General features: G+C 42.1%; 1 protein-coding gene across 11 annotated transcripts; it reads right to left on the bottom strand.

Annotated features, from left to right (window-relative positions):
* Nucleotides 1–1,532: 1,532 nt before the first annotated feature.
* On the bottom strand, nucleotides 1,533–24,206 carry MRAP2 (melanocortin 2 receptor accessory protein 2). Of its 11 annotated transcripts, none has more exons than XM_068678044.1 (9): nucleotides 24,160–24,206; nucleotides 23,013–23,284; nucleotides 19,228–19,401; nucleotides 18,475–18,643; nucleotides 15,818–15,918; nucleotides 15,002–15,068; nucleotides 14,578–14,727; nucleotides 9,089–9,188; nucleotides 1,533–4,776 (listed from the first exon to the last, which is right to left on the bottom strand). In XM_068678044.1, the coding sequence occupies exons 7-9, from the start codon at nucleotides 14,702–14,704 to the stop codon at nucleotides 4,383–4,385; spliced, it is 621 nt and encodes a 206-aa protein (XP_068534145.1). In that variant the 5' UTR covers nucleotides 14,705–14,727; nucleotides 15,002–15,068; nucleotides 15,818–15,918; nucleotides 18,475–18,643; nucleotides 19,228–19,401; nucleotides 23,013–23,284; nucleotides 24,160–24,206; the 3' UTR covers nucleotides 1,533–4,382. The 11 variants fall into 11 exon arrangements, with proteins under 11 accessions (XP_068534145.1, XP_068534139.1, XP_068534138.1 ...); XM_068678038.1 differs by lacking the exon at nucleotides 24,160–24,206 and adding an exon at nucleotides 23,662–23,849 and having other exon boundaries at nucleotides 19,299–19,401; XM_068678037.1 differs by lacking the exon at nucleotides 24,160–24,206 and adding an exon at nucleotides 23,662–23,849.
* Between the last annotated feature and the right edge of the window lie 483 nt (nucleotides 24,207–24,689).

Here is a 24,689-nt window from a genome sequence, read left to right on the forward strand (position 1 = left end):
GACTCAGTGACCTAGATTATAGGTAAGACAGCTGGTTTGATAAAGGAGAACAGCATGTGCAGAAGAGTCACGGCAGAGGTGGCAGACACACAAGCGCTGTTCTCTTTCAAGTTCTCTGAAACACACCAAAATTACTCATGTAACAAATTAAATAGGTTATTGTCATGGATGAAGACTTCATTTCATAGTACATAATACATTTTCAACTCTGCCCCTCTCTCATCTTTAACCTATACTGGAAAAAGAATGAAAACCAGACTCCCATTACCACTAAATATTCAAGTTTTGCTTTACTCCAATTCTGCCTGGACTCTGAACAGTTGTCTGTTAAATGTGAATCGTAATGTTTAGCTTTACACACTGTTAACTGTATTCCTATCGTTCAAAATCAAGAGAGCACAGGCCTCCAACTCTTGCTAGAATAATGCATGGTGAAAGGCTCTGTGCTGTCCTTAGCTGTCAGTCCCTAAGGCTATAGCATGACTTCAGGGATCACCATGGCTCCAGGTGACCTGGCTTTATCATCTGTCACTGCCAGGAGGACAGGAGTGAGTGGAAGAAGAGCACAGTTTAATTCCTTCTTTGCCATGGGCTTGTAAATGGTTGTATGGGGTTCTTTTCCTCACAGAATGACAAAAGTGTCAGTATTAAAGAGTTCAGGAGCTGCAGCTCAAATGTATAAATGCTAAATATTTTAAATGATGTTCACATCACTTACTTTGCCTTTTAGCCTCACAGACAGTACATCATTAGATTTCAGTAGAGAAATTCATGGTTTTACCTTCCCCTTTCTTTTCTCTATCAGCAGATGTCTCATGATTTCACTGTTATTTTTTTTTTAAAGGTACATAATTAAAACTTCTTTATACACAGAAACAAGTATTTACCTTTGAAAACTGGAATACATAACTTGCCATAGTAAAAGTTGTTACACAATACGTACTTAGGCTAACAGACATACGCAATTATCCCTGTGAAGTTAAGTCTATCACAGGCGCTGTACTTAGAGTAAATTTTGAGAACAGGCTATAAAATGGTCAGCCCAAGCAGTTAGAAAGCTTTCAATAATTCCATTTTCAGACATGAAGATGGGAAGACCATTAAGTTCCAAGTATTCCTTTTGAACAATTACCCTGGTCAAAACACTTTTCATTTACTTTGCCTGATGCTGGCTTGCTGGGGAAGAATGCACTTTTCTTTAAAAAAAAACAAAACAAAACATATAAACTTGATTATTATACCAGTCCCTTTTCTCATGAGACAAATCATCATGTCTAGTAGTTCTTAAGAAAGAAAAAGAAAATAAGACCAGATTTAAAATAATTGCTTTTGAAGACCACAGAAAGTTTCTGTATTTGCCTTTGACTGTTCTAATGCACAAGCACAGCACAAGGCTGAACTGCATGGTTGCCACAGTGTTTCTCAAGCCACATCAGAGCTGTGCAAAGTGCAGGCTGTACGGTTGTTTATCTGTCAAAAGGAGCTTGAAGGGCATGGTAAAAACAGAAAGGAGACACAATGAAGAACAGAAGCAGGATCAAAATGTTTAATTACTCTTACAGGATTAATACATGCTTCCAAAGGACACTAAGAATGCAATTCAAATGTGTAGCATGCCCAGTTGGTATTAGCCCTTGGTCATTTTATTAAATGCCTGTCATCTAGGAATTAAGTGTCACCATCTTCAATACACATGAACACTTTTCCCGTCTCCCCAAAAGCAGTAATTATGCTCCTAAACAAAAAGCTTGAAGATTTAAGGTGGGGGAAGAAAAGCTTAGACCACAGTGAATAGCAAGCTTTTCTTTTTCTAGAGCCCAGCCTTCATGATTTTGATATCTAGCTTTCAAAATAAGCTTCCTTTCTCAATAGCAGAATAGATGGATAATTTCTTTTGCACAGGTTTTCCCCACTTAAGCAGCAATTTGTTTCTAAGATTGGCAAAGGGGGGAAGAAAAGATCAAATTTCACTGCAAGCAGCTCACTCGTCTAGAAAAAAAAGTTATAAAAGCCCCATTTAGAAGCAGCAGAGTTTGCTAGCAAGATCACTATTCTAGCACATTCGAGCTTGAGCTCAGACAAAAACTTCCCATTAGACAGGTGAGATGCCTGAGCTCCCTCAGCAGGAAGCAGCTACCACATTCAGAGCACAGCCCTTTTCCACTCAGCTTGAACAGTTGAGCAAAGAGGAATTACACTCTGGAACCACCTAGGTTTTTTCTGCAGAGCAAGATGGTTGATTGCCCTAGCTAAGGTGATTTTGGCAAGGCACGTTTACACGCATACAGGCTACAATGAAAGTTTTAGTCTATTCCAAAACTGTATTTTAAAACATGTGGGATTGAAAGAACTATACTCCGCAAACTTTCTGACGTCACTGGAGAACACTTAGTTAAGAACAGCTGTGAGAGACAGCTATATAGATTTTTGTCTATCTGTGCTGTCAAAAAATCTATTGTCAGAGACACTTCCAGTTCCTGGTGCTTTCTGGACACATGCAGTACCAACGCTAAGGAAAGGGACAGGAACTAATCTGGGAAGGAAAAAAAAGAAACGGAAGCCCACAAAAGCTACAGCCTCTGTACTCATGGTTAAGTACTTACAGTGACAGGAGGCCGTTCCTGCACTGTAAGATACGAGACACCTCTGTGGCAGTCTACACAGCTGTACTCGTTTAATACAGACTTCACTTCAGGCTTTTCTTGGGAAGTATTTTCAACAATAATCTGCCAGTTTGAAATAGCCCATGCTTTTAACCCCTACTTAATGTGCAAGGAAAAGGTGCAAGAAATTACATTTGAAATCAGGAAATGTAGGTGTCAGTGGTTTGCAGTAAAGGCAAGGGAGATGAAGAGAGAGGTTTCTTCCACTCCCTATATTCTTTAAATGCATAACCCATTCATTGCTTTTTTCCCCTCTATTTGTCATTTGAAAGGAAAAGAATGAATTCATCCGAATTTGCATCTCAGAAGATTATATCAGCAGGCCACTGCTACATGTTCATTTGGACAAAAGCATGTTGTATACAAAGCAGGTTACTTTCAAAAGAAAAAATAATCCAGTTAAGCTGGGATCTTGAGCCCCCTACTTTGATACACATGAAGAACTTCCTACAAAGCACTGTTAACTCTAAATCCAGCAAACCTGGTTCTTCTGCCCTCCACACGCTTGCTCTAAAACCATTCAGCTACTAGCTAACCATCTCTTCAAGAAAGCTGACAAAAAAAAAAAAAAAAAAACACTAAGGTTCAGAACCTTAATTCTTCTCTAAAAATGAAACAAAGATTGAAATTACACCTACTTGTTTTCTTAACAAACCCTTACCTGGGGAATAGTTGTGGTTACACCACCATCCCAACCAAGTACAGAAAGATGAAGCAAGTACAGCTCAGCTATGCTTCTGGAGCTGGCCCCCTCAGAACAACTCAAAGCCTCCTAAGCCCTTCACTGGCTGTCTGGTCAAAAAAGGGCAGTTTCTAGAGCTGAAAAGCACAGGAAGGTTCAACTGATAAGCAAAGCATGAATTACATACAAAGTGGTAGTGGTATATTAACTCTGTTGGCAGAAGAAGAATATTTTTCATCTGATTTCCTGTGATCTAGCTACTGAATTGTGCATTACCCAACTGGCAGTTCATATCAACAACAAAAACCAAATTAATGTGTGTTTGATACTAATTCCAGGGCCGACAGAATGTCACTCTGAGGTACCATAACTACAGGCACCAATTTGCTTCTACCAGGCAGCAGGTGGTGGCAGCAGTTTGTAAACACAGTAACAGAACCATTTAATATACAAGGTATTCCCTCTGGAAGCTTGTAAAATGGGTCTCACCTGCACCTAAAAGCAGTTAGGCTTTAGAAGTACAAATTAATGCCATGCAGGTATCCATCGTGCTGCTGTTTCAGAAGTCCTTTTGGGGAGCGGCAGAAGCTGCAGAATCTCCCCAGCGGCTGCCTGCTTATTCCTTGCTTCAGCTGTAGTTTGACTTCACACTTTCCTTGGCTGAGGAGTTCTCATACACCTCCCAAAGCCAGGTTCTGGCCTTCACAGTCCCCACAAGTCATGGTATCTTCAGAAGTCATAAACAGTCATTTAAAACCAAAATGAACAAAAATAACAAACAAAACCAACAGGGAGCAAACCCAACACTGGACAAAAGGCCTAGATGACAGAAGGCATTGGAGTAAGGCATTCAGTGTTTTACTTCTCATCTAAACTGTTCTGTCAGCACAGCCACTCTTACATACAATTTTAAAGAGAAAAAAAAAAAAACAGGGGCCTAAAATACCTTCTTCCGAAAAAAGAAAAACAGAAGGATGAGAAGGGCTTCCAACTGGATAACACCAGGATTTTTTATTTTTACCTTAAAGTAAAAATTTTCAGTCAAGGATCCGATGGGAAGATTGCATGACGGATTTGCTTTCTAAAATGATAGGTGGCTCTGAGATAAGGAGATCATCCTCACCTAGCGAAGAGTTCTGCTCAGTGTTCACAAAGTTAGGAATATTAAATTTTGTAAGACAATTCAGGTCCTCCTCAAATGTTCCACTGCTCCTGGGAACTTCCTGAAAGTGGATATTACTTTCCAGACCTGGACCTTTCTGATTTGGTTTTGCTTTGTCTAAGCGTTCCACTTCATTAATGCAGAAATGGAAAAGTGACCGGGATTCTTCAGCTATCTGACGAGAAAAGACTCTCTCAGATTCTAAAGGTCTTCCAAAATCTGCCACAAAGCTATTCATCCGGAATCTTTTTTCAGAAGGTTCTGCATTGCTAGGGAAAATAAGAAAAAAAACAAGTGAGAGCACGAAAGTAGAATTATTGGTATTCTCACCATCAAATCAAGATTCAGCAGCCATTACGATCAGGAAGAAAGGAAACCCTATAGCTTATCTACAATGGACTTAAAAGGCCAGCACTATTTATTTTCCGCTGAAGCTATTTCAAGTCTTGATTTGTAGTGGTAATTTTCCATGGGAGTAAGTTATCAATACCCATGCTCTTTAATGGCACTTCTAGCAAGCAGTATACTTTAATAACCAGTTCAGCTCACTGAATGAGCCTACAGAATTTCCTCTTAGGTAGCTAACAAGCAGTAGCAAGTTAAAAAAAAAAAAAATGTTTCATAGAATGCTTTGAGAAAAATCTTTAATAGTGAAAACCTTTGAGAGACATTGGGTAACGCTGCTATCACTAAAGGAGTAATTGGGTGGTTGGTTGTCCAGATATCAAACCATCATTTGTACTGACCTCGGTCAATGTCATTCTGATTTCCAGATTTAAACAGACTACTATAAAGACTGGAAGGCTTAAAGAATCATAAACGTAGCCCAGGAAGGAAAGACATCTTGACATTTCTCTTGGAGCTTTCTGTAAGTGTTAGCTCAGAACAGCTCCAGTCTACACAGATCTGTGCAGGAGCCACAAACAGCTGAAGGTGAGAAAAGCTCGACCCAGACAACAGTTAATCCTAGAAATCTCCGTTTTCCAAGAGCTAATTTACTTTTATGACATTATACAAGAATTAGAGCCTAACAAAGTCAGTTACACTGGCCTTCAAATCAAACCAGTCCTCTAGTTTGTCAAAACAATATTGGCTCATTCTGCATTGCAAAGTGAAGCATGCAGAAGCTTGATGTTTAAACAGATGCAAGACACAGGATTAGCTAAATGATGATCTACTGGATACACAACAGGAGGCAAACACCCAATCACCAAATATCCTGAGTCAGAAGGGACCCACAAGGATTATTGATCGAAACAGACTGGAATAATGCCACGATAACCTTCAGAACAGGTGACTGACATTAACATAGTTGTAATGCAGCTGAAAGCAGCCACTGAGCTGCGTACAGGGTTTTGCAAAATGAGTTCCTGTATGGTTTTGTGGCACAGAGTGGAGCTGGCAAGCACATTAAGAATAAACATTGTAAACCTAGGAATCCAGTTTTAAAATGTATCCACTAGAGAAGCAAAACCAGCTTATAGGTGTGGAAAGTCCTTTATAACCCAGCAAGGTGTGAAGGAGCAAAGGCTCAATGCAAAGAAGGGAACCCAGGACTGGCAACAGCAACCTAATCTAAATGGAGGAATAGAAGATGCAGAGAAATTTTACAACAGCCAAGTTTTTGAGGACTTATTACAGAGAACGATCCTGTTCTGAACAGGGAGCACATGATCTAGCATACACTCATATTGTCAGATTCTGAAACTCATGAACACTACCTTGCTGTATTTTGGGGAAGACTTTTAAACTAGACTAAAAAACTTTTATAGTCTTGCCCACAACAGTATCCAAGCATGCCTCAGTGTACATCTTTCCGGAAGACTGATAAAACAGAGAAGCAGTTTCAGAAATCCCAGTTCTTTATTTGGAGAGCCATGGCAGAGACCACAACCCACTCTTATTACTGTATTTGGGCCAAGAGGATTCCGAGTCCCAGAAGCTGCCATTAAGAGCAGGATAGAGAACACCAGACACCTCGAGCGTCACACTTAAAGAAAACCATTCAAACAAGCAGTCACCAGGGAACTAATGCAGGGAAACTAGGCTCCCTTCTGGGATTTTTCTGGCCAGTGGTACTGAGTTCTGGTTGCAGCACTGAGTTCTGGCCTCTGCCCAACAAATTCAAGTGTACCGTCAGGGTACAGACTGGTTTGCAGTATACCCTTCAACTGACTTAGGACTGTCACTTCAGATTCCTCTGTAGCTTAAGCAACCCTGCCTCGATCCCTCTATGAAGCCTTGTAATTACAAGGGCCAGACTGGTTACATGAGCAGACTTGCACGTTTGTTAGATAAACATGTTTTAAGGCCTTTTTTAAAAAGCACAAAGAAACACAGGATAGTGTCCTCTGAGTGACGAAGAAGAGTAAGGCAGAAGTTTCAGAAAATTTCAGGCAGAAATATGGAAAAAATAATTGATCTCTTTTTGGACAAGCTGATGTTCTACACCTACCAATACAAGTGAACAAAAGAAAAGTGCAAGAGGTATCATTTCCTTTACTAATTGCATTTCTGCCTCCTCATCCATGTCCTGAACCTCTCCTCTTGGGCTGAGGATGTACCCAAACCTGAACATCTTGTACAGTTTTAAAAAGAACATGCTATCATACCCCTTTATATTGAGCCAAGAAAAGCATATTACTAGAAAAATCAGAGCATTCTACTTTGGATCCATCCATCTGAACCCAGTTACACTTCTCTCTTGCGTTAATGGTACTTTAAAGAACAGCCAGAATGACTTCCTGAAGTCAGAGACACGTCCATCAACCAGGATGGCTTTCTCCCAAGACCTAGGGATCCCATTAACATCTATTTCTAAAGGACGGCTGCAAGACAGCCCACTAATGAAACTATGAATCATGAAGAATCCAGTGAGCTGTAAAGACAAAATGCAGGCAAAATAAATCCACAGTCTACACTGTTTTTGCAAGTAGGTATTTATGTTCTCCAGTTTTTATATATACGCAGCAAAAATAAGATACATCAATAGTATTCGCTGCCCTTAGCGTATCTCTGGATGTTGTTTTTCCAGTACTGTACATGTTAAGTTATCAGATCTCAAAAAATAAGCGTAGATTTGTTAAAGGCACCAACTCAGCATATGAAATAAGTGGACAAATATACAAGCACACAGCTCACTGAAGAAAAATAATATATTGAGATTTAGGATGGAGGAGACCCCTCAAGGTCCCTAGTCCAATGCCCTCATCAAGGCAAGACAAACCATGAATTCAGGTCAGGTTGCTCGAGGCCTTATCTGGACATGGAAGTTGACCAAAGACAGAGGTTTCACAAACTCTCTAGACAGCCTGTTCCAAGAATATTGATGAAGAAAGCAGAAATGCAGTGGGATATATCAAGCAGCCCTCTGCTACTTCAATGTACGCTTTTACAAGCACACAAACATTTTGACAAATATCCATGTAAAATTCTCATTGTCATGTATTTGACTTCATCACTTCCTCCCCCACTTTGTATTATTCACATATGTACAGAGCTGGATGCTAAGCAAAGAAAAAAGATCCCCAGGGAAAAGAGACAACACACCAGTATTTGCAAAGATTTTAAATGTATCTGGGAGCAGAGCATGGCTTTTCTGTGTTTTTTTTTTTGTTGTTGTTTTGACAATACATAAGGGAGGTAAAAATCCCAGCTATGAAATTCAGCAAGTCAGTTCCGGGAAGCTGAATTCTTCTGCCTGCTTCCTTCTCAGAGAAGCAAAAACGCAGGAGCAGAGCCAGGAGCTCACCGTACCCTCAGGTCCTCCCTAACATGCGCCTGCCTCTGGAGAGAAGCTATTACAAGCTGTCAGATGCAGCCTTCACACGAGTAACCAGCACAGGGCCCTCGGAGGCAGAGACAGGCAGGCTGCGTCAGGAAGCGGTAACGGCAGACAATTGCCTTTCACAATCAGCTCCTCATCACTGCTACCCGCCTGCGAGCCTTCTCACCCTCCAGAGAGCCTTTTGATTTCTTCTTGATGACAAGCAAACGTGGGAGGAGATGCGGGCTCAGACTTTCTCAGAGGGACACTGATAGCCTGCGTGCTGCACAACTGCGTTAAGTGTCAGATTTGCAGATAAGTGGTTGAGCCAAGGCATGGTGTGCACATACAGATCAGCCAGAAGGAGGTGGAGAAAGGCTTCCTTTGTGATTAAGAGGACTCTAGTGCTAAGAAGTAAGGAGCTGATCGGGACTTCCCCATCTACTGCAATTTTTCAGCAGAAACTAAAACACCTGGAGGCTCAGTGCGCTACATACAGGGTTAAGAGAAGATCTTGCAAATATTATGGACATCTACATTTTTAGATGCAAACATGTAAAACCCTCCACGCTTCAACATTCTTAAGTCAGTACCTGCATTGTATTTAATTTGTATCTACCCTGTCAATACTTCTGCCTTTTTCAAACACTTGGAACAAAAGAAATATTTTAGACACCCAACAGCCTTTCCTAAGAATGGAGTACAAAAAAATAAGCTGAACCAGTGCAACATCAGCACTGTCATTGGGCGTTCATGGGCTGCAGGACACCACACAGGCCACTAAGGCTATTTGTTATTCCAGTTTTTGGACTCACTCTTGATGTGGTGCTCCAGTCTTCGTCAGCAGAGTCAGGACAAAGAACATGAAGATGACAAAAACTGCAAGACCAACCCAAAATCCAATCACAATGGAGTCTGGTGAAAAAGAGAAAATAATTTGATCAGCATTTCACCTGCACTTGCAGAAAGTTCCCTTCCACATACAGTATGAGACTACAGATCCCCAAAAACTTTGCATCTTATTCCTGGTTGGCAAAATGGGAAGAATGATAAGATTTATTTTTATTTTTGAATGGAAAGCTGACACTGAACCTCTCATTTCTAGCCCAAATTTTATTCACATCCAGACAAACCAGAAACAAGCTGAAAGCGGGAAGGGACTGAATTCTCTGCTATTGAACTAAAAGCAGCTCCTTTTGTTATGCCTGGCCCACGTCCAAGCACTGCTTTGGAAACAATTCAATACTAGCACTCAGATAACAGGATTATTTGATTTTCAGCAAAAACCTCCGTCCCTATATAGCACAGAATTCCTGCTACTTTGAATGATTTCTGCCTGACACCACTGGGGTTCCTGGTTTTGACAGATCTCCTTGGCACAACAGGCTTAGCTGTCTTTCAGTGGTACAAATGGGACAAGCAGTCCCAAACAATTGGTAACCACAGCCCAGAGCTACAGAGCACCAAGCCAAAACATGACTTGGGCCAGGACCTGCAGTCTGCAGGTGGTTTTTCACCTGTCCTTGCAGTTGGTTATTTTTAGTTTATGCAAATATTCAACACTTGCACTGTAAAAGTTCAGTAAAATTAACACACAGACAAGCCAAAGGAAAGTCTCAGGCAGGACAAGCTCTTGTCCCACAGCTACCTCTGAACCTCAGCGATCCCCAGTGAATGCAGAGCTCCTCAACAAGCCATCTGAGCCAATCCAGCAGGAACAGTGCAAGACATTTACCAGTACCTCAAACACTCAGCCTCCTACGGGACTGACTAAGGACACCAGAAAACAAGGAACCGGCCCTCCTGCCTGGTACTTGGCCCCAGTGGTTCATCACACTCCCACTGTGAAACATCTTCCACGTTAAAGGCAGATCTGGAAACTAGAAATCAATTGTAACCATTTGCTCTTTCTGTGTGAAGAAAAAGTGCCTGCTGCAACTCGACATTTTCTCCCTGTAAAAATACTCAATCATAATCAAGTCACTCCTTAATCCCATTTTCTGGTAAACTAAGGAGGTTAAGTTTCAAGTCTTTCACTGCAAGCTTTTTTCCATCTCTCCTCAACATCCTTTAAAATAACCAAAGGTAGTTCAAGTATAGGTCTTCATGATCAGTAGAAAATGGGGGAAAAAATCACCCCCTACTGACGCTCTGTACTCTTTCCAAAGCTTGGAATATTCCTTTTAGCTTCAAGCGTACTGGTAAGAGTTTATTTTTGCAATTCTGTGCGTTGTGAGCCCTAAATTATTTTCAGAATCATTCTGTATGTATAGCCTGTACTCGGTGTTTCAAGATTCATCAGGCATTTCACCTTATTAATACAAGATAGTTCATGGTTATTTATCATCTTAGACTTTGCAGTACCTGCAAATTTGATCTGAAAAGAAATATCCCCATTAAGCAATTCACCACTTAACCAACTGCATTGGTGAGCAGAACAAAATATGATCAAATAGAATGCTTTAGAAATACACGCATAGATCATATTGATCAAGTTGAAAAAATGAATATATTGCACAATCTTGACTTTTCTTTATTGACAAATTACTACTTCCCACAAAAATCACATCTGCTGGCATTGTGTGCTCCCATAATTCATGATTAGCAAGCCTTCCTCAGGGTTTGTTTGGTGTTTTGCCCCCTGGAAGAGAACTCCTACGCTTACTGAGCATAAAGCTACATCTTGCTTCACTGTGGCTGTTGACACTTCTAACCCTCTGCTGCATCAATGACGTTCTTTGGGTTTCTTTAAAATTAAAGCAGCAGGCCAGAAATCTCTTTAGTATTTCATTTCAGTCTCACTCAGTTAAGTGCAAATTATGCAAACCTATTAATTTCTAAACATTTATTCAACATAAATGGCACGTCAAACTACTCGTATTCAAAATAAATGCTAGGACTACATTTACAATACCAGCCAAGTTCCAAATAGATTAGGAAAGCATCCCCATCACTTTCTAACTTTTAGTATCAGCCTTCCTAACACAAATTCATAATCCTGTGATCACTCCTACCTATTTTACCTCTCTCTGATGTTACCAAGGCTTCTTCTGTTCCAAATGCACAAAAAATTGTTTGTATCTCTGCCAGTCACAGATAACTCCTGGTTATCTTCGTCTATTTACTTCAGAAACTTTTAATTTATAAAACATCTGGTGCCTACTTTTCTGGATTTTCTGATTTCTAGTTTCTGCCTTCACTTCTGCTCAGGCAGAACGTGCTTTCAGCTTTTGAAACAGATTTTTTCATATTTGACAGGTCATTTGGAATTTAAACAGCCCCCCCCCTTTTATTTTTTTATTTTATTTTTTTTTACTATTTTTTTATTATTAAATGATTTCTGTGTATTAGATTGTTTTCTAAGCATTTTTCTCTACAAATCACTTCACATAACTTTTTCTCTGCTTTCAGAGAACAGGCTTCTGAATTTCTTTTCCTGGTATGCTGAATTATTAGGGATCTCCATTTGACTGTAACTAAATCAACACTAAATCCAGAGCAGCCTCCGACTCTCTCTTGTAGAATTCATCTTACATTATAGTCCAACACGGTGCTCCCTCACATTGGGTGAAATACCTTGGTACATCAGAAATTCAAAGAAATCACCTCTAAGTTTAAGAGGAGACAGATGTTTTACAGCTGGCAGTGTGCTGCTGCCAGCCTGCATCACCTGAACTGGAATCCACTCTAAGTTTTTAACGTAAGTTAAAATATAGACGTATGTGCCCTCTCCAGTTGGACTGACTTCTTTTCTTGTAGACTCATTTCTGGATTTTGGTGGAATTTATATTCATGCATCTACCAGCATTCAAAGACCGTTGTACCATAAAGGTCCTTCCTGTTCTCAGTGCAGAGTAATAAGATGGACCCTTCTCAGCTACTTCTGTTTTTCAGTACTCTAACCAGATGAGCAGGTGTTTTCCACATGGAGTGGCACCACAGACACTTTCTCCCTGCATCTCACACCTCCCCATCAACAGTTCAGGATGTTTATTCCTTTGCTTTTCTTACAGCTCCCTGTACAACATACAGATAAGCCAACAGCACCATTTTAACTTTATGTTGTAAACCAGATCACCAAAGCAGAGCCTCATTGCTTTCACATCAGTTCTTTTATCACTGATTTTGATTCTACCTTTACTACAAAAATCTTCGAATAGCAAAGCTGAGGAAGATGGAGTACTTCCAAGTGGGAGTACACCTACAAAGCCCCAACCTCACCATTTATGATGCTTGCCTCTACAGAATTTAAAATTCTTTGTTAGCAAAAGCTGAAAATCAGTCGCATACATCTGTGCAAAAAAAAAAAATAAAAAGGATTTAACATTTCTTACGTGGCTAAAAAAAAAAAAGAATAAAGAGAGCTAGCAAATAAAGTGAGGACTTGTCAAGTATTCAAGGTCTCCATGACAATGTCACCCTAACATAACCGTCTCTCACACATTCAGGCTGCAGTGAGACTAAACATTTGACCATGTTGCCTCCACAATCCTCAACAGGCCCAACTCAGCTGGAGTTACCTAGAACAAGGTATTTATTGAAATATCATTGCATATGCAAAAGACATAGACTGTCCTCTACTAGATTAAAATCAACCCACTGAAAATGCAGTAACACTAAAGTAAAGAGAGGCAACTCCAATCTATCAGTTAAAAAAGTGGGATAAAACACAGAAGGAGAAGGGACTTCCTAAGTAACTTATTTAATACTGCTATTAGCCCCTCTCTTTCACAGATACAGCAAGCTCCACCTGAAAAGGTGGTGTTTCCTCTGTCCCATTCACTAACAAGTGTCATCCTGAGCCCTCCTGCTCTACCAGCAGCACAGCCAGACAGCAAAGCCGAGGTTCCACACCCAGCATGGCAAGCAGCTCAATGGCAATCTGAGATTCGCTTTGCCACTAGCCCTCCAGCAGTTCAGAGGCAACTACCATTTATATTTGTTCTCCCATCACACTGACACACAGAGCTAAGAAGATGGTGAGCACACACACGGCAGCTCATCTTCCTAATCAGTGATCTCTGTAATCAGGTTTGGTCTCTGATTAAGTGGAAAAAAGGAATATAGATTGGAAACATGATAAAAACTAGCCTACATTTTTCAAGTACCTAACATTTGTAAAAACACAGAATAATCAGCAGACTTCTGTTAAAAATAAATAAATAAATAAATAAAGGAAAAGCACAATTCAGGCCAAATAGTAGCTTCTGGTCTAGCTTTTGTCTTTTAGAAGTTGTAGGAACGTCTGAGTTCTTCTGATTTTCCCAGTGCCTCCCAAAGCAAGAAGCAAAGCAGATCAGCCTTCCTGAGCTACTGATTGCCACTGCAAGCACTCCTCCTTCCCAGTCCAAATCCTCATCACAATGAATGAGCATGGATCCCACCCTGGACCAGCACCCCAGTACTGGATGGGGACCCTGCCTCACTACTTCAAAAACCAGTGCTCAAACATTTGCACAGAATATTCAGCTAAGAAACAGTGGCACAAGACGGCTTGCTTCTTTTTGTAAAAATGCTTGCAGAACACATCCCAGAGTTTCCAGTTAGTTTGTTCCTTTTTTAAAAACAAACAAACAAACAAACAAAAAAACTTCCCGTCTCTCCTTCACCCTCCTCCCCCCCCGAATAATAAAAAATCTAGAAGTCAAAGTTACTGTAACCAAATTTATTGTCAAATAAACATTGGCCTGGTTGCACTAGCTTGTCCTAGCTAAATTTCCTCTTGGAGATAATTTTCATCTCTCTGATCTCTACCCTCCACTTTCTACTTGTACTGTAATTAAACAGCTCCAGCATTATTACAATGCTACATTAACACAAGCATTCTAGGAAGAAAATCCTAATGATAAAAGTTTCTTCAAAAAAGAAAATTCTTCTTTCAAGTCTCTTGAAAGCTTTACACTCATTTTTATGAAAGAAAAACAAAAGCAGTAAGGCTGCCCACCAATGCCCTTTTCACATTACCGGGAACAAGAACAGAACATGGATTGCAGCAAGCAGGCACCAGAAGCAGCAGGGGCTGCACCTGCTGTTACAAACAGTTCTTAGTAGTCTGCTATTCCTTAGTACTGAGAAATTCCTACTACACTCAAGAAATCCATGGTGCTCCTACACATAATGAAAACAGCCGACAAAAAGACAGAAAAAGAAACAATTATAATAATTCAGTAAAGAGGCTAATAACTAATTGTTGAGAAATCAGAAAGTTCAGAGAGACTTTTGTACAATAATCAGCTATAAGTGAAGGGCAGCGAATAAGATGGGGAAGCTCAGCTGAAATAAAATACGTCTGTAGTAAACTTACATTTATGGGCCTTCAGGCCTTCAAACGACACCGGCCCGTACTCGTAGTACTCGTACTCCCAGGTGTAATCAGAGTTAGACATGGCCTGCTGGGAGGTTCTGTTAGAAATCAACCTCAGGGCAGACATCTTGCACTACAAGAAATATGTCCCTGCGGATACAAAATGCGTTAGTACAGAATGTATTTTCTAACACATCTTTTGATTTCACCCAGCATCTTTTCTTACTTTGGAGATTCTCTCTTGTCACTGTTCCCAAGATGAGCCAGCCGCTCACGCTTACAAAGATGCTCCCATCAGTAAATCCAGTATCACTGCCCATCAGATGAGGCCGTCACAAGCCCTCTCACCCTTTCCTCAGTCTTTGCTGGCCAACCACCAGCCAGCACAGCTTCTCTTTGATGGAAAGAGAAAATACACACTCACCTCCACAGAGATGCTTGTAAATGTACAAAGTATCAAAACCAGGCTCCTCAAAATGGGGCTTTCATAGCTGAAAAAAATAGTAAATACTAAAGACCACCATCCTCAGCAGCTTAGGATGAATGCAGCCATGAAAATCTGGGGGCAGAACAAGCTAGAATGCCAGGCTCAAAGGGTTGGATCACTCAAAGTCCAACTGGCAGCTGGTTACCAGTGGTTACCAGTCCCTTTAGGTACTGATGCTGGACTAATACTGTTTTAAATCTTTCTTAAAGAGCTGGATAATGAGACAGAGTGCACTGGCAGCAAGTTCACAGATTAATGGGGAGGGGGAACAGTGCAAAGACTGGAGGGCAGATCCTGCTATTCAGGACCATGACAAGCTGGAGAATTCAGCTGATAGGAACCCAGCTGACTGCTGGGGAGCAGCTCGGCAGGAAAGGACCTGAGGGTGCCCCCACCAACGCAAGTCACCAGCATGCCCTTGGGGTAAAGAAAGCCAACCATGCAGTGACCTGAATTAACAAGAGCGTAGCCAGCACATCAAGAGAAGCATTTCTTCTCTATTCAGTGCTGGTGAGATGGTGTCTGTGGTACCACATCTGGGTTTGGTGTCCTCACAAGAGGCTGAGGGAACTGGGTTTGTTCAGCCTGGAGAAGGCTCAGAGGTGACTGCAGATGGCTCTGAGGTCTAAGTTAGTCAGAGAGCATAGAGAAACTGGGCCAGACCCTTCTCAGAGGTGGACAACAACAGGACATTAGGCAACAGACACAAGTTGAGACATGGGAAATTTCAATTAGACAGACAAAAATACTTACCTGATCTAGCTGAACATGCTTTGAGCAGGAGGTTAGACCAGATGACCACCAGAGGTCTCTTCCAACCTAGATTTTTCTGTGCTAAAAGTTTCAATATGCCACTGCAGGAGGAAAATAAGACAGGAGTGATTTTCCCCACAAATCAACAAAACCTGTAGGGCAACATTACTGAGTATTAAAGTTAGCCTGATAGACATTCTGTCATTCCAACACTGCGCTAGGGATTTGCATTTTGCAGAGTAATTTTTCAGGATTAAACAATTCTACACACACCGAAAGAGAGCACATCTCTGCACAAAACATCTGCTGCAGCAATTGGAATCAGAACATCTAACCTGAGGTTTACTACAGAATAGCGTTCCATAAGAAACTGTTCAGTGCTTTTCAAAAAGTAAATTGAGCTTGGGTAATTCTGCATTCAATTCAAACCCAGGAGGGTGAAGACTTCATGTGGTTTGTAAAACTATTGCAATTAGCTGTTCTGTGGACAATGGACATAGTACAAAGTCAAATCCACGTAAAACTTATTGGGGATGGAAAAAGGACCCTAAGTACCCATGTCACTCGAAATAGCTGAAACTCCAGTCTTCTGTTAAATTCAATAAGACCGTATGCAAGTATAGGACACTTCAAATACTATGATGGCCATGCATAAAGACCAGGAAATCAAGCGAAGTGAGAAACACAAATTCACTCCAGAAGTACGAGCAGCCTTTCAAGTTCATAAAAAAACTTTATATTTATGTAAAAAGTGATAAATCATTTAGAACAAGAAATGGATACATTTTTCAAACTCAAACCAGCTTAATTTTCAGGATTAGCCATTCACCCATGGTGGAGTGGGAGGCTGGAGAGGATGACATTTGCTTGAGTAAGGCTAAGGTGCTTCATTACCTTCACCCTTCTTCATCCACTCATAAAGCTCCCAATTAGACTAAATAGCCTAAAGCACAGAAGGTGAGGAAAAAGATGCTTTAGGGGCTGCAATGTACAATTCAGTTCACAGCTCAGGATGTTTCCCATCCTCTACTTCCTTAAGGGTCTGAAGGAACACAACAGGAAAAAGTAATTTAAAAAGTGCTTGTGTTAACAGTAAAGTTCCTCCTCTGCTTTCTCGGTGACTTGAAAACTTTCCTTATTTCCTGGAATAAGAGAGAATGTCTAATTAAGCTTTAGACAGTTTTTCTTGTTTTCTAAAATCAACTGAGGTAACTGCTGCCTTCTGGAAAAAGCAAATGGCACAGAGGAAAAACTACAATTTTTGTCCTAGTTTGCTCCCACCAGCACAGCTCTGTCAGCTGTCTCTTACAAGCTTCTGCATTTCATTTTTGTGACTGACCCCTGAGGGTTCCCATCATCTTTTTCCCTTCTCCTCAGTGTTTACTTGATGATGCATCTCCTGTCAGATTTTATCAGCATGTTCCTGTCTAATCCTGCTTTTCTCTTTTGCAGCCTTCTAGAGGAGCCTCTTAGATATTTCTTGTATGGCTTTAGTGTTCATTGTCACTGCCTCTTTTAGCATTATCATAAATCCACAGGCAGAAAACTTCTGAATGAGCTATATGAACAGTCCAAAAACTGTTTCTTCATCTACCTCAAATGCAAAGTGATAGAATCATAGAATATCCTAAGTTGGAAGGAACCCACAAGGATCATGGAGTCCAACTCCTGGTTCTGCACAGGACCACATACAAAAAAAAACAAAAAAACAACAACAACAACAAATAAATAAAACCGTGTCTGAGAGCATTGTCCACAGGCTCAGTGCTGTGACCACTGCCCTGGAGAACCTGTCCCAGTGCCCAACCATGCTCTCAGTGAAGAACTTTTTCCTAACAACCAGCCTGACCCTCCCGTTTCAGATGCATGCCGTTAACTGGGTGTTATGCATATCTCTCCCCTCAGCCTAGTCACTAGTGTCTACTTGTGATTCTTCCTCATAGGTCATAAGAGAATTTGTCCTGGTTTAGGTGTAGGTTCCGACTCAAAATTCCAGCCTATCACCACTGGCTACAACCATTTCTACACTTACTTTACTTGCACTATCAGAGCAACAGGTGCTTACTGAAACTTTGGCCGCTGGCTCCTTGCCTGATCTGTTACTCAGGCTTTGCAGGACGTAAAGCACGCCTTTACGTGATGCAGTAGAGCTAAGCATAAGCATTGTCCCAACCTAGCACGCACCTCACTTGTAAGCTGTCTGCCCAAATGTCTCTAAAACCTTGGCCTGAAACACATTAAAACAAGCCTTCTATTCTACATGCCTACCTGTTGACTCTGATGTATACGGCTCACACTGGCTCTTTTTCTTTCAGAAACAAGTAAATGAGCAGTAAAAAGCTTTATTTTGCTCATATTTATTATGCTCATATTATCATAAAGTAAAAAGCTTTTTTTTTGCAGTCAAGGAGACTCGACTGCAACTCCTGGAGCTGAATTACACCTTCATGAGAACTCATTCTTAACCTTTGTGAAAGTCTGTAGGGTCACAGCTGCCTACCAGTGGTACCTGTGCAAGGCAGTTTGACTCTGCAGCACTGAGCCTGCACAAAATCCACGTCTCTGAATCGCAGCAGTGGGGTGCAGACACCACTAAGGTTTGACTATTTGAAACACTCTGGATGTCATCAGCACATTTGCTCTGCACAGCCACTTACCTCTCAGACTGCCACCCAGTCGCTCTAAGGGCAAAGCTGGGCACACGCCATATCTGAAGCACAGCTCTGTGGTTCACACTGCCACTGGGGCCACCAGGGCAAATCCGTTTTTGTGTGCATCTGGAACTGGTCTTGGATGTCACCAGCAACAGCCACCTCCAAATCTGACCTGCATGCACAAGAGTAAATCCATGTGGACTGGTCAAGGTAGTGTTAATTTCTGGAGCAAGATAAACTACCAATACTGTAGATGCAAGCAAGGAGGTATGTTTTCAATCAAAAACTACATTAATTTTCCACTTTACCATTCTGCTTACTTCTGTAGAGATCAAACATTTTACAGACTTCATAGACTAAACAAATTGTTGGTCCCCTGCAAACAGTGAAGATCCCAAAAGCCAGGCAGGAACAGAAATCAGCAGCATTTCAAACTGTGGTAAGTCTGAGAAAGCTTAGCACTGCATCCTGATGCATCAGCTCCACCGGCTATGCAGTACAATTAAACCAGAAGCACTGGCTACAAGAAGGTAACAAACTCAGGCTGTTTCTGTGCCCCCCTCAGTCCCCATACTACCAACAATATTCTGCTTGCTGGGGGCAAGGGAAGCAGCCACCACACCACTGCATTGCTTTTTACTCCATCCTGAGGCAGTCACAGAGGAAGAAGTGAATGAGGAAAGCAAGCACAAATCTGTTTACTCTGCACTGCAGGAGCTAAAACGTAATAGAGATCTCATCTTTCTACAACCGTACCACACAGCTATTGCTTCGAACAAGCTGTGCCACTTCTGAGTACTGATGAGAAAGGAGTCTGCAGCAGATACTTAGCCAAATGGTCCTTGCTTCTTTCCAGTTCTCAAGATCCTAGATGTACGGGGTTTGAGATCCAACTTGAGGTCTTGTATAGGGTATACCCAATCTTCTCACCTGCAATAATAGAGGAAATCAAGCAATATAAAAGCAAAATTTAGCAGGAAAAATAGCAAGATAATTGAAAACTGACCGTACAATTAGAATCAATCATACATGCTAACTTTGAGTACATAGCACCTGGGACTTTTCTTGGAAAGAAAAGAAAGTACCAATATTAGCAACTCAGAACAGCATCATCTGCATGAGCTATTGCACTACAACAACCAGAATAATTTTAGACTCATCACAAAAGGGCTTTATAACAATGGTACGGAAAAAACACTAAATTAGTCTAAGGGAACTAAGGACAAGAAATGAAAAATCACAGGCAGCTGTGCAGCATGCTCCTGTATTATACATCACGTAACATACATTTTAATATCCTTGCAAATGTAAACTAGACTCTAGCACCTGCTTATCCAACATGCATATGAATTCTCACGAAAATGTCTTATTTTCCACGAACTAGCACTTAATGTCTTATGCTGTTTTGCTGCAGCGTAGGTCTCCACACCATTATGTATAATTTTGCATGCTAATCGTATGGCTACTGCTTGTGTCTAGTTTAAAAGCAATAACTTCATGAATTTAAAGTCAAAATTAACAAGTAAAAGACCAAAATAATTTGCCAAGTACTTTCCTAAAACGTCAATCATATAAACAAACACTGATGCCTGCTTAGTAGTTAAAGTCAGATGGGGCCACCTGAAGCTTGGTAGAAACTAATAGGAAATCACATTGTACTATGAGTTCGCAGACAACTACATGGATTTGAAAAAAGACAAAGAAATACTGTGTATGCTCACTTTTAAGTCTTGTCTAAGAAGAAGGCTGAATTATACCTAATGGGACATCACAAAAGCTATATATTCCTTCTATTCTGAAGAAGCTTCAAACCTGAGCTGACAATAAAGGGACAGGGAACTGTCAATTAGTACAGAGCTACTGGAACTGGCTCCCAAAACACACACTGAAGCAACAAGCTTAGTTCAACTCCAGTATCAAAAGCCTTTAAAATTACAGGCAAAATATGCAGTCCTAAGACAGTATTAACTACAAACAATAGAGAGATACTAGACATAATTCCATTTGTTTTCTGCAGCTACAACAAAATTATGCAATCAATCTTCAGAGCTCAACTTTGAATCCTGAAAACATATCAGGTTTTGCCATCCCAAAAGTCCAAATGGAGTATTATGAGCATTCACACTTCCACCCAAATAATAAGTCTCTATAAAAAACACTCAATTTGACAGCTGATGTAGTCATTGGAGAGAACAAAACCAAACCTCCTCCTAAGCAAAGAGGAAATAAATGGAGAAAACTGTATCTGAATAACAGGTTCTCATCTCTGGGCAGCTTTAAAGTGCAAAAGCTACCCTTTACTAGATGTTTTTTACTAGCTCTATTACCACAAGTTCAGTGCTGAAATGGAGATCTTTTGGATTCCTTGCTAACCCCAAAATCTGTTACTCCAATGCCTTATTCTGAGTAGGGAGAAAGGAAAGATTCCCCACTTTCCATATCTTACTGATCAGCCCACCTCAGGTCAACTGCAAGGAGCTAGAAAATGTGTGTTATTATGCAAGAACTGATAATAATAAACGATAATAAGAAGGCAACTTCAGTAGTAGGGCTAGAGCAAGTGTTTTAATTTTTATAACCCAAAGATGACATTACATTTAATAGGAAAAAAAAAATCTCTCTGTGAAGAGAATTTCTGTCAATGCACATAACCCTATTCATAGGGTTACTAGACTACAGATTTACTCTAATGGGCTAGTTTGCAAATCACAAGGAAACTGCAAACCTGATGCTGAGCGTGGCCAAAGGAGCAACTGAATCCAAGAATAGAGGCATCAGGGAGGATTTCAAACAACCACATCTACCCTGACTGTTCTTAGCAAGGGCGAGGCTAAAAGAACTAACTGTTTTCGCATCACTGCATCAGGGAACTCAGCACTAATTAAGGGACTCGGCCCCTTTGCCGAGACACAGCACTGCTGCATGTAGGGCTGCACATCTAAGGAAGCAGAGAAGTGTGCTCACCCCTCATTTTGCAGCTCTCTGTCAGCTTTGCAGCAATGAAAAAGCCAGGATACTGCAGTTGAGAAGCAGAGTGGAAACTGAGGCCATCTCCCCTCCTCCCTAACAAAACAAGCCCCTGACCTTCACACAGCACCCGTCAGGTGTGAAGCACAGCCATGCACTTCACTGCTCAGCTATTCTATCCACAGAAACAGATTTCCCCTGCGCAGCTTCTGTCTGCCTTCAAGGTAGCAGAAGATAAACTGGCAGAGCCAAACCAAACAGGTATGATAAACCACTCGCTCAGAGTTGCAACCACTCTTGGATATCTCACAGCAGCGGTTTGGCCGCACTGAGGTGGAAAAATGTCTATGGGTTAAGATTACACCCACAGGGTCTGTAAAATCATAATCTCTCTCACATGCCAAGTAATTCTTGAGCTTTTCAGTTTGAAGAGTCAGCTGTATATTATGTTTTCTCAAGAAAAAAATAAAAAATACAGCTTTTCCTGAAAACTTCCACACTGCACGGATAAAGGATTTCTGAGCTCTTGCAGTTCATGTACAACACAATCAGTTCAGCAAAAAAACTTTGAATAGCTACTGAAATGGATCTTTACTAAAAAGCAAACTGGTTTAGGACTTTTCCAAAACAGAACTGTTTTTTTTTTCCTACCTTTAGGTCTAATTCTCTCTACTGCTGTGAAAGAAGCAAACAATTCATTTCAAATTTCTTCCCAGCAATACAATCGGACAGCAATACACTACTCATAAATGCACATCCAAACACTCTCATCCTTAATCCCTACCATGTCTCTGTGCTACACCAGGCAATAAACACGCAACAAGGGACCAAGGAAGCAGCGTTAACAACAGCGCAACCGAACCAAAGCTCATTGGAGCAAGCACACAGAATAAAACCCCATAAGTACTAAAATTTTGCTCACACTATTGGCTTTAAGATTGGAAATTCGATTTAAACAGTTTAACAAGCTGCAAGAGCATCATCTGGGCTTCACCTTATAACCTTTTCCACCACAATGTGCACACAAACTGTGAAAGAATAAGCACAGCAATAAACAACTTTGACAGCTCTTAACACTCTGGATCTTATTTCTTCAGAAAATGAATTCTCTGGCAACAGCTTGATTCTAAACATCTTTTCTCATGATTGATGCAGCCAGAATGTTTCATTATTTTACGCAAGAAGGGAGCCAGACTGCCCTCAGTCAACAGGGAGTTACCATCTCACTGGCATCTCGCCAGGTATTTACTCCTATAGCAAGAACTTACCTTAACTCTCTGATTAAGAACCCGAATAGGAAATAGGCAAATGGACAAGAAAAACAAGCAGCATTTGAGGCAATTGCCTGATTATCTGAGAGCGGAAGCCAAAACATCTATTTATTTCCACACCGGTTACGCAAATCTGCATCTCTGAGGAGCTCAAAGGAGGAAAAACAGAGAAGCGCACAGAGAAAAGTGGCAGGTTGGAGAACACAACTGGAAACAGAAGTGCCCTCATGTTGTGCCAAACAAGTTTGCCACACACCCTGTCACCCACACACCCAGCCACCACCCGGCACTGCGAGCACCTACTGATGCGGACACGTCAGGATGAGCAAGGCAACCATGGGGGATCGGAGGGAAGCTCTGCCAGCTGGTCTGGAGGGGATCAGCTCCAGCCGAGGGAAGGGCAGGCAGCTGAGCACAGGGACCTGATCCTGCCACCGCCAGCAGCCGCTGCTCGCCAGAGGGACCACTGAAGGATGCTGAGGGATGGTGGAATTAAGCGCCAGGCTCCTCTGGGGAGGGAGGAGGGCAAGGCTGAGAATGGGTAAAGCCATCCACTGCAGAGAGCCACACGTCACCTGGACAAAAAAGAACAAGAAATATATATATATATATGTTTGGTTTTTTTTTTTTGCAAGTGTTTTTAGGTTGGATTTTAAAGTTCGCTCAAACGCACAGCCCCGGGGAGGGAATAAAAACTTTTAACGCCTTCTCCATGTGCCACAGCGGGGTGGTTAAGGGCTGGCTGGGCTGCTTTGGGAAACGCGTGCCCCGGAGCACCAGAGGGAACCCCTCAGCTACACACCGAGACGAGACACAAGCCCCCTTTCCGCAGGCACCACCTCCCCCAGCCCCGTTTACGAACAGCCCACGCGAGCCCCGCAGCCCCTCAGGGCGGGGCGGGGCAGCGCCAAGGTCCAACCGCCACAACCGCCACAACCGCCGCCGCGCTTACCTGGCCGGGCGCCGCCCCGCCCGGCACAGCACAGCCCAGCACGGCACAGCCCGGCAGGGCGCAGCGCAGCCAATGAATCAGCAGCAGCCGCGGCCCCCGCCACGGCCAATGGGCGGTGCGGGCGGGAGCGGCGGCGCCTGGCGGTGCTGCTGGTACTGCTACTGCTGCTGGTGGTGGTGGTGGTGGTGGTGGCGGTGCTGCTGCTGCTGCTGCTGCTGCTGCTGCTGGGGAGGCTCCGGCGCCGTGTGGGCGGCCGCGGGCAGCGGCCTCGGCGGGCGCTGAGGGGGCGGCGGCCATTTGCTGTTAGCCCAAGGGGGGAGCCCTCTGAGAAATGAGCGTGAACTCGATGCCTGCCCTCAGCTGCTTGTAGTTATCGGAGCAGCTTGTGCCCCTTCCCTCATAGCACAGAATCATCTAGGTTGGAAGAGACCTCCCAAATCACCGAGTCCAACCTCTGACCTAACACTAACCAGTCCTCCACTAAACCATATCACTAACCTCTACATCTAGATGTCTTTTGAAGACCCTGTCAGTGGATGCCACTGAGGAGAATTAGCTCCCTAATTCCTCTACCAGGTGTTTATACACATGGGTGAGAAGCCTCTGAGCCTTCTCTAGGCTAAGCAGCCTCAGCCTCTCCTCATACAACAGGTGCTCCAGTTCCTTCTCCATCACAGAATCACAGAATTTCTAGGTTGGAAGAGACCTCCAGATCATCGAGTCCAACCTCTGACCTAACGCTAACAGTCCCCACTAAACCATATCCCTAAGCTCTACATCTAAACGTCTTTTAAAGACTTCTAGGGATGGTGACTTCACCACTTCCCTGGGTAGCCTGTTCCAGTGTCTAACATCTTTGTGGCTTTTATTCATCATGGCAATTGGGCAGTGTCCTTGAGCCGCCTCACACACCGATCCAACAAAGCCATTGGCCTGCTGTGCTACCTGCCCTCAAGTGTTACAGTGGGTCCTTGCCAGGACTCACTGGCGTTTACCCTTTAGCATCAGATTTTCCATATGGTTCACAT

The sequence above is a fragment of the Anas acuta genome, chromosome 3 (genome assembly GCF_963932015.1).
Source record: "Anas acuta chromosome 3, bAnaAcu1.1, whole genome shotgun sequence".
Lineage (NCBI taxonomy): Eukaryota > Metazoa > Chordata > Aves > Anseriformes > Anatidae > Anas > Anas acuta.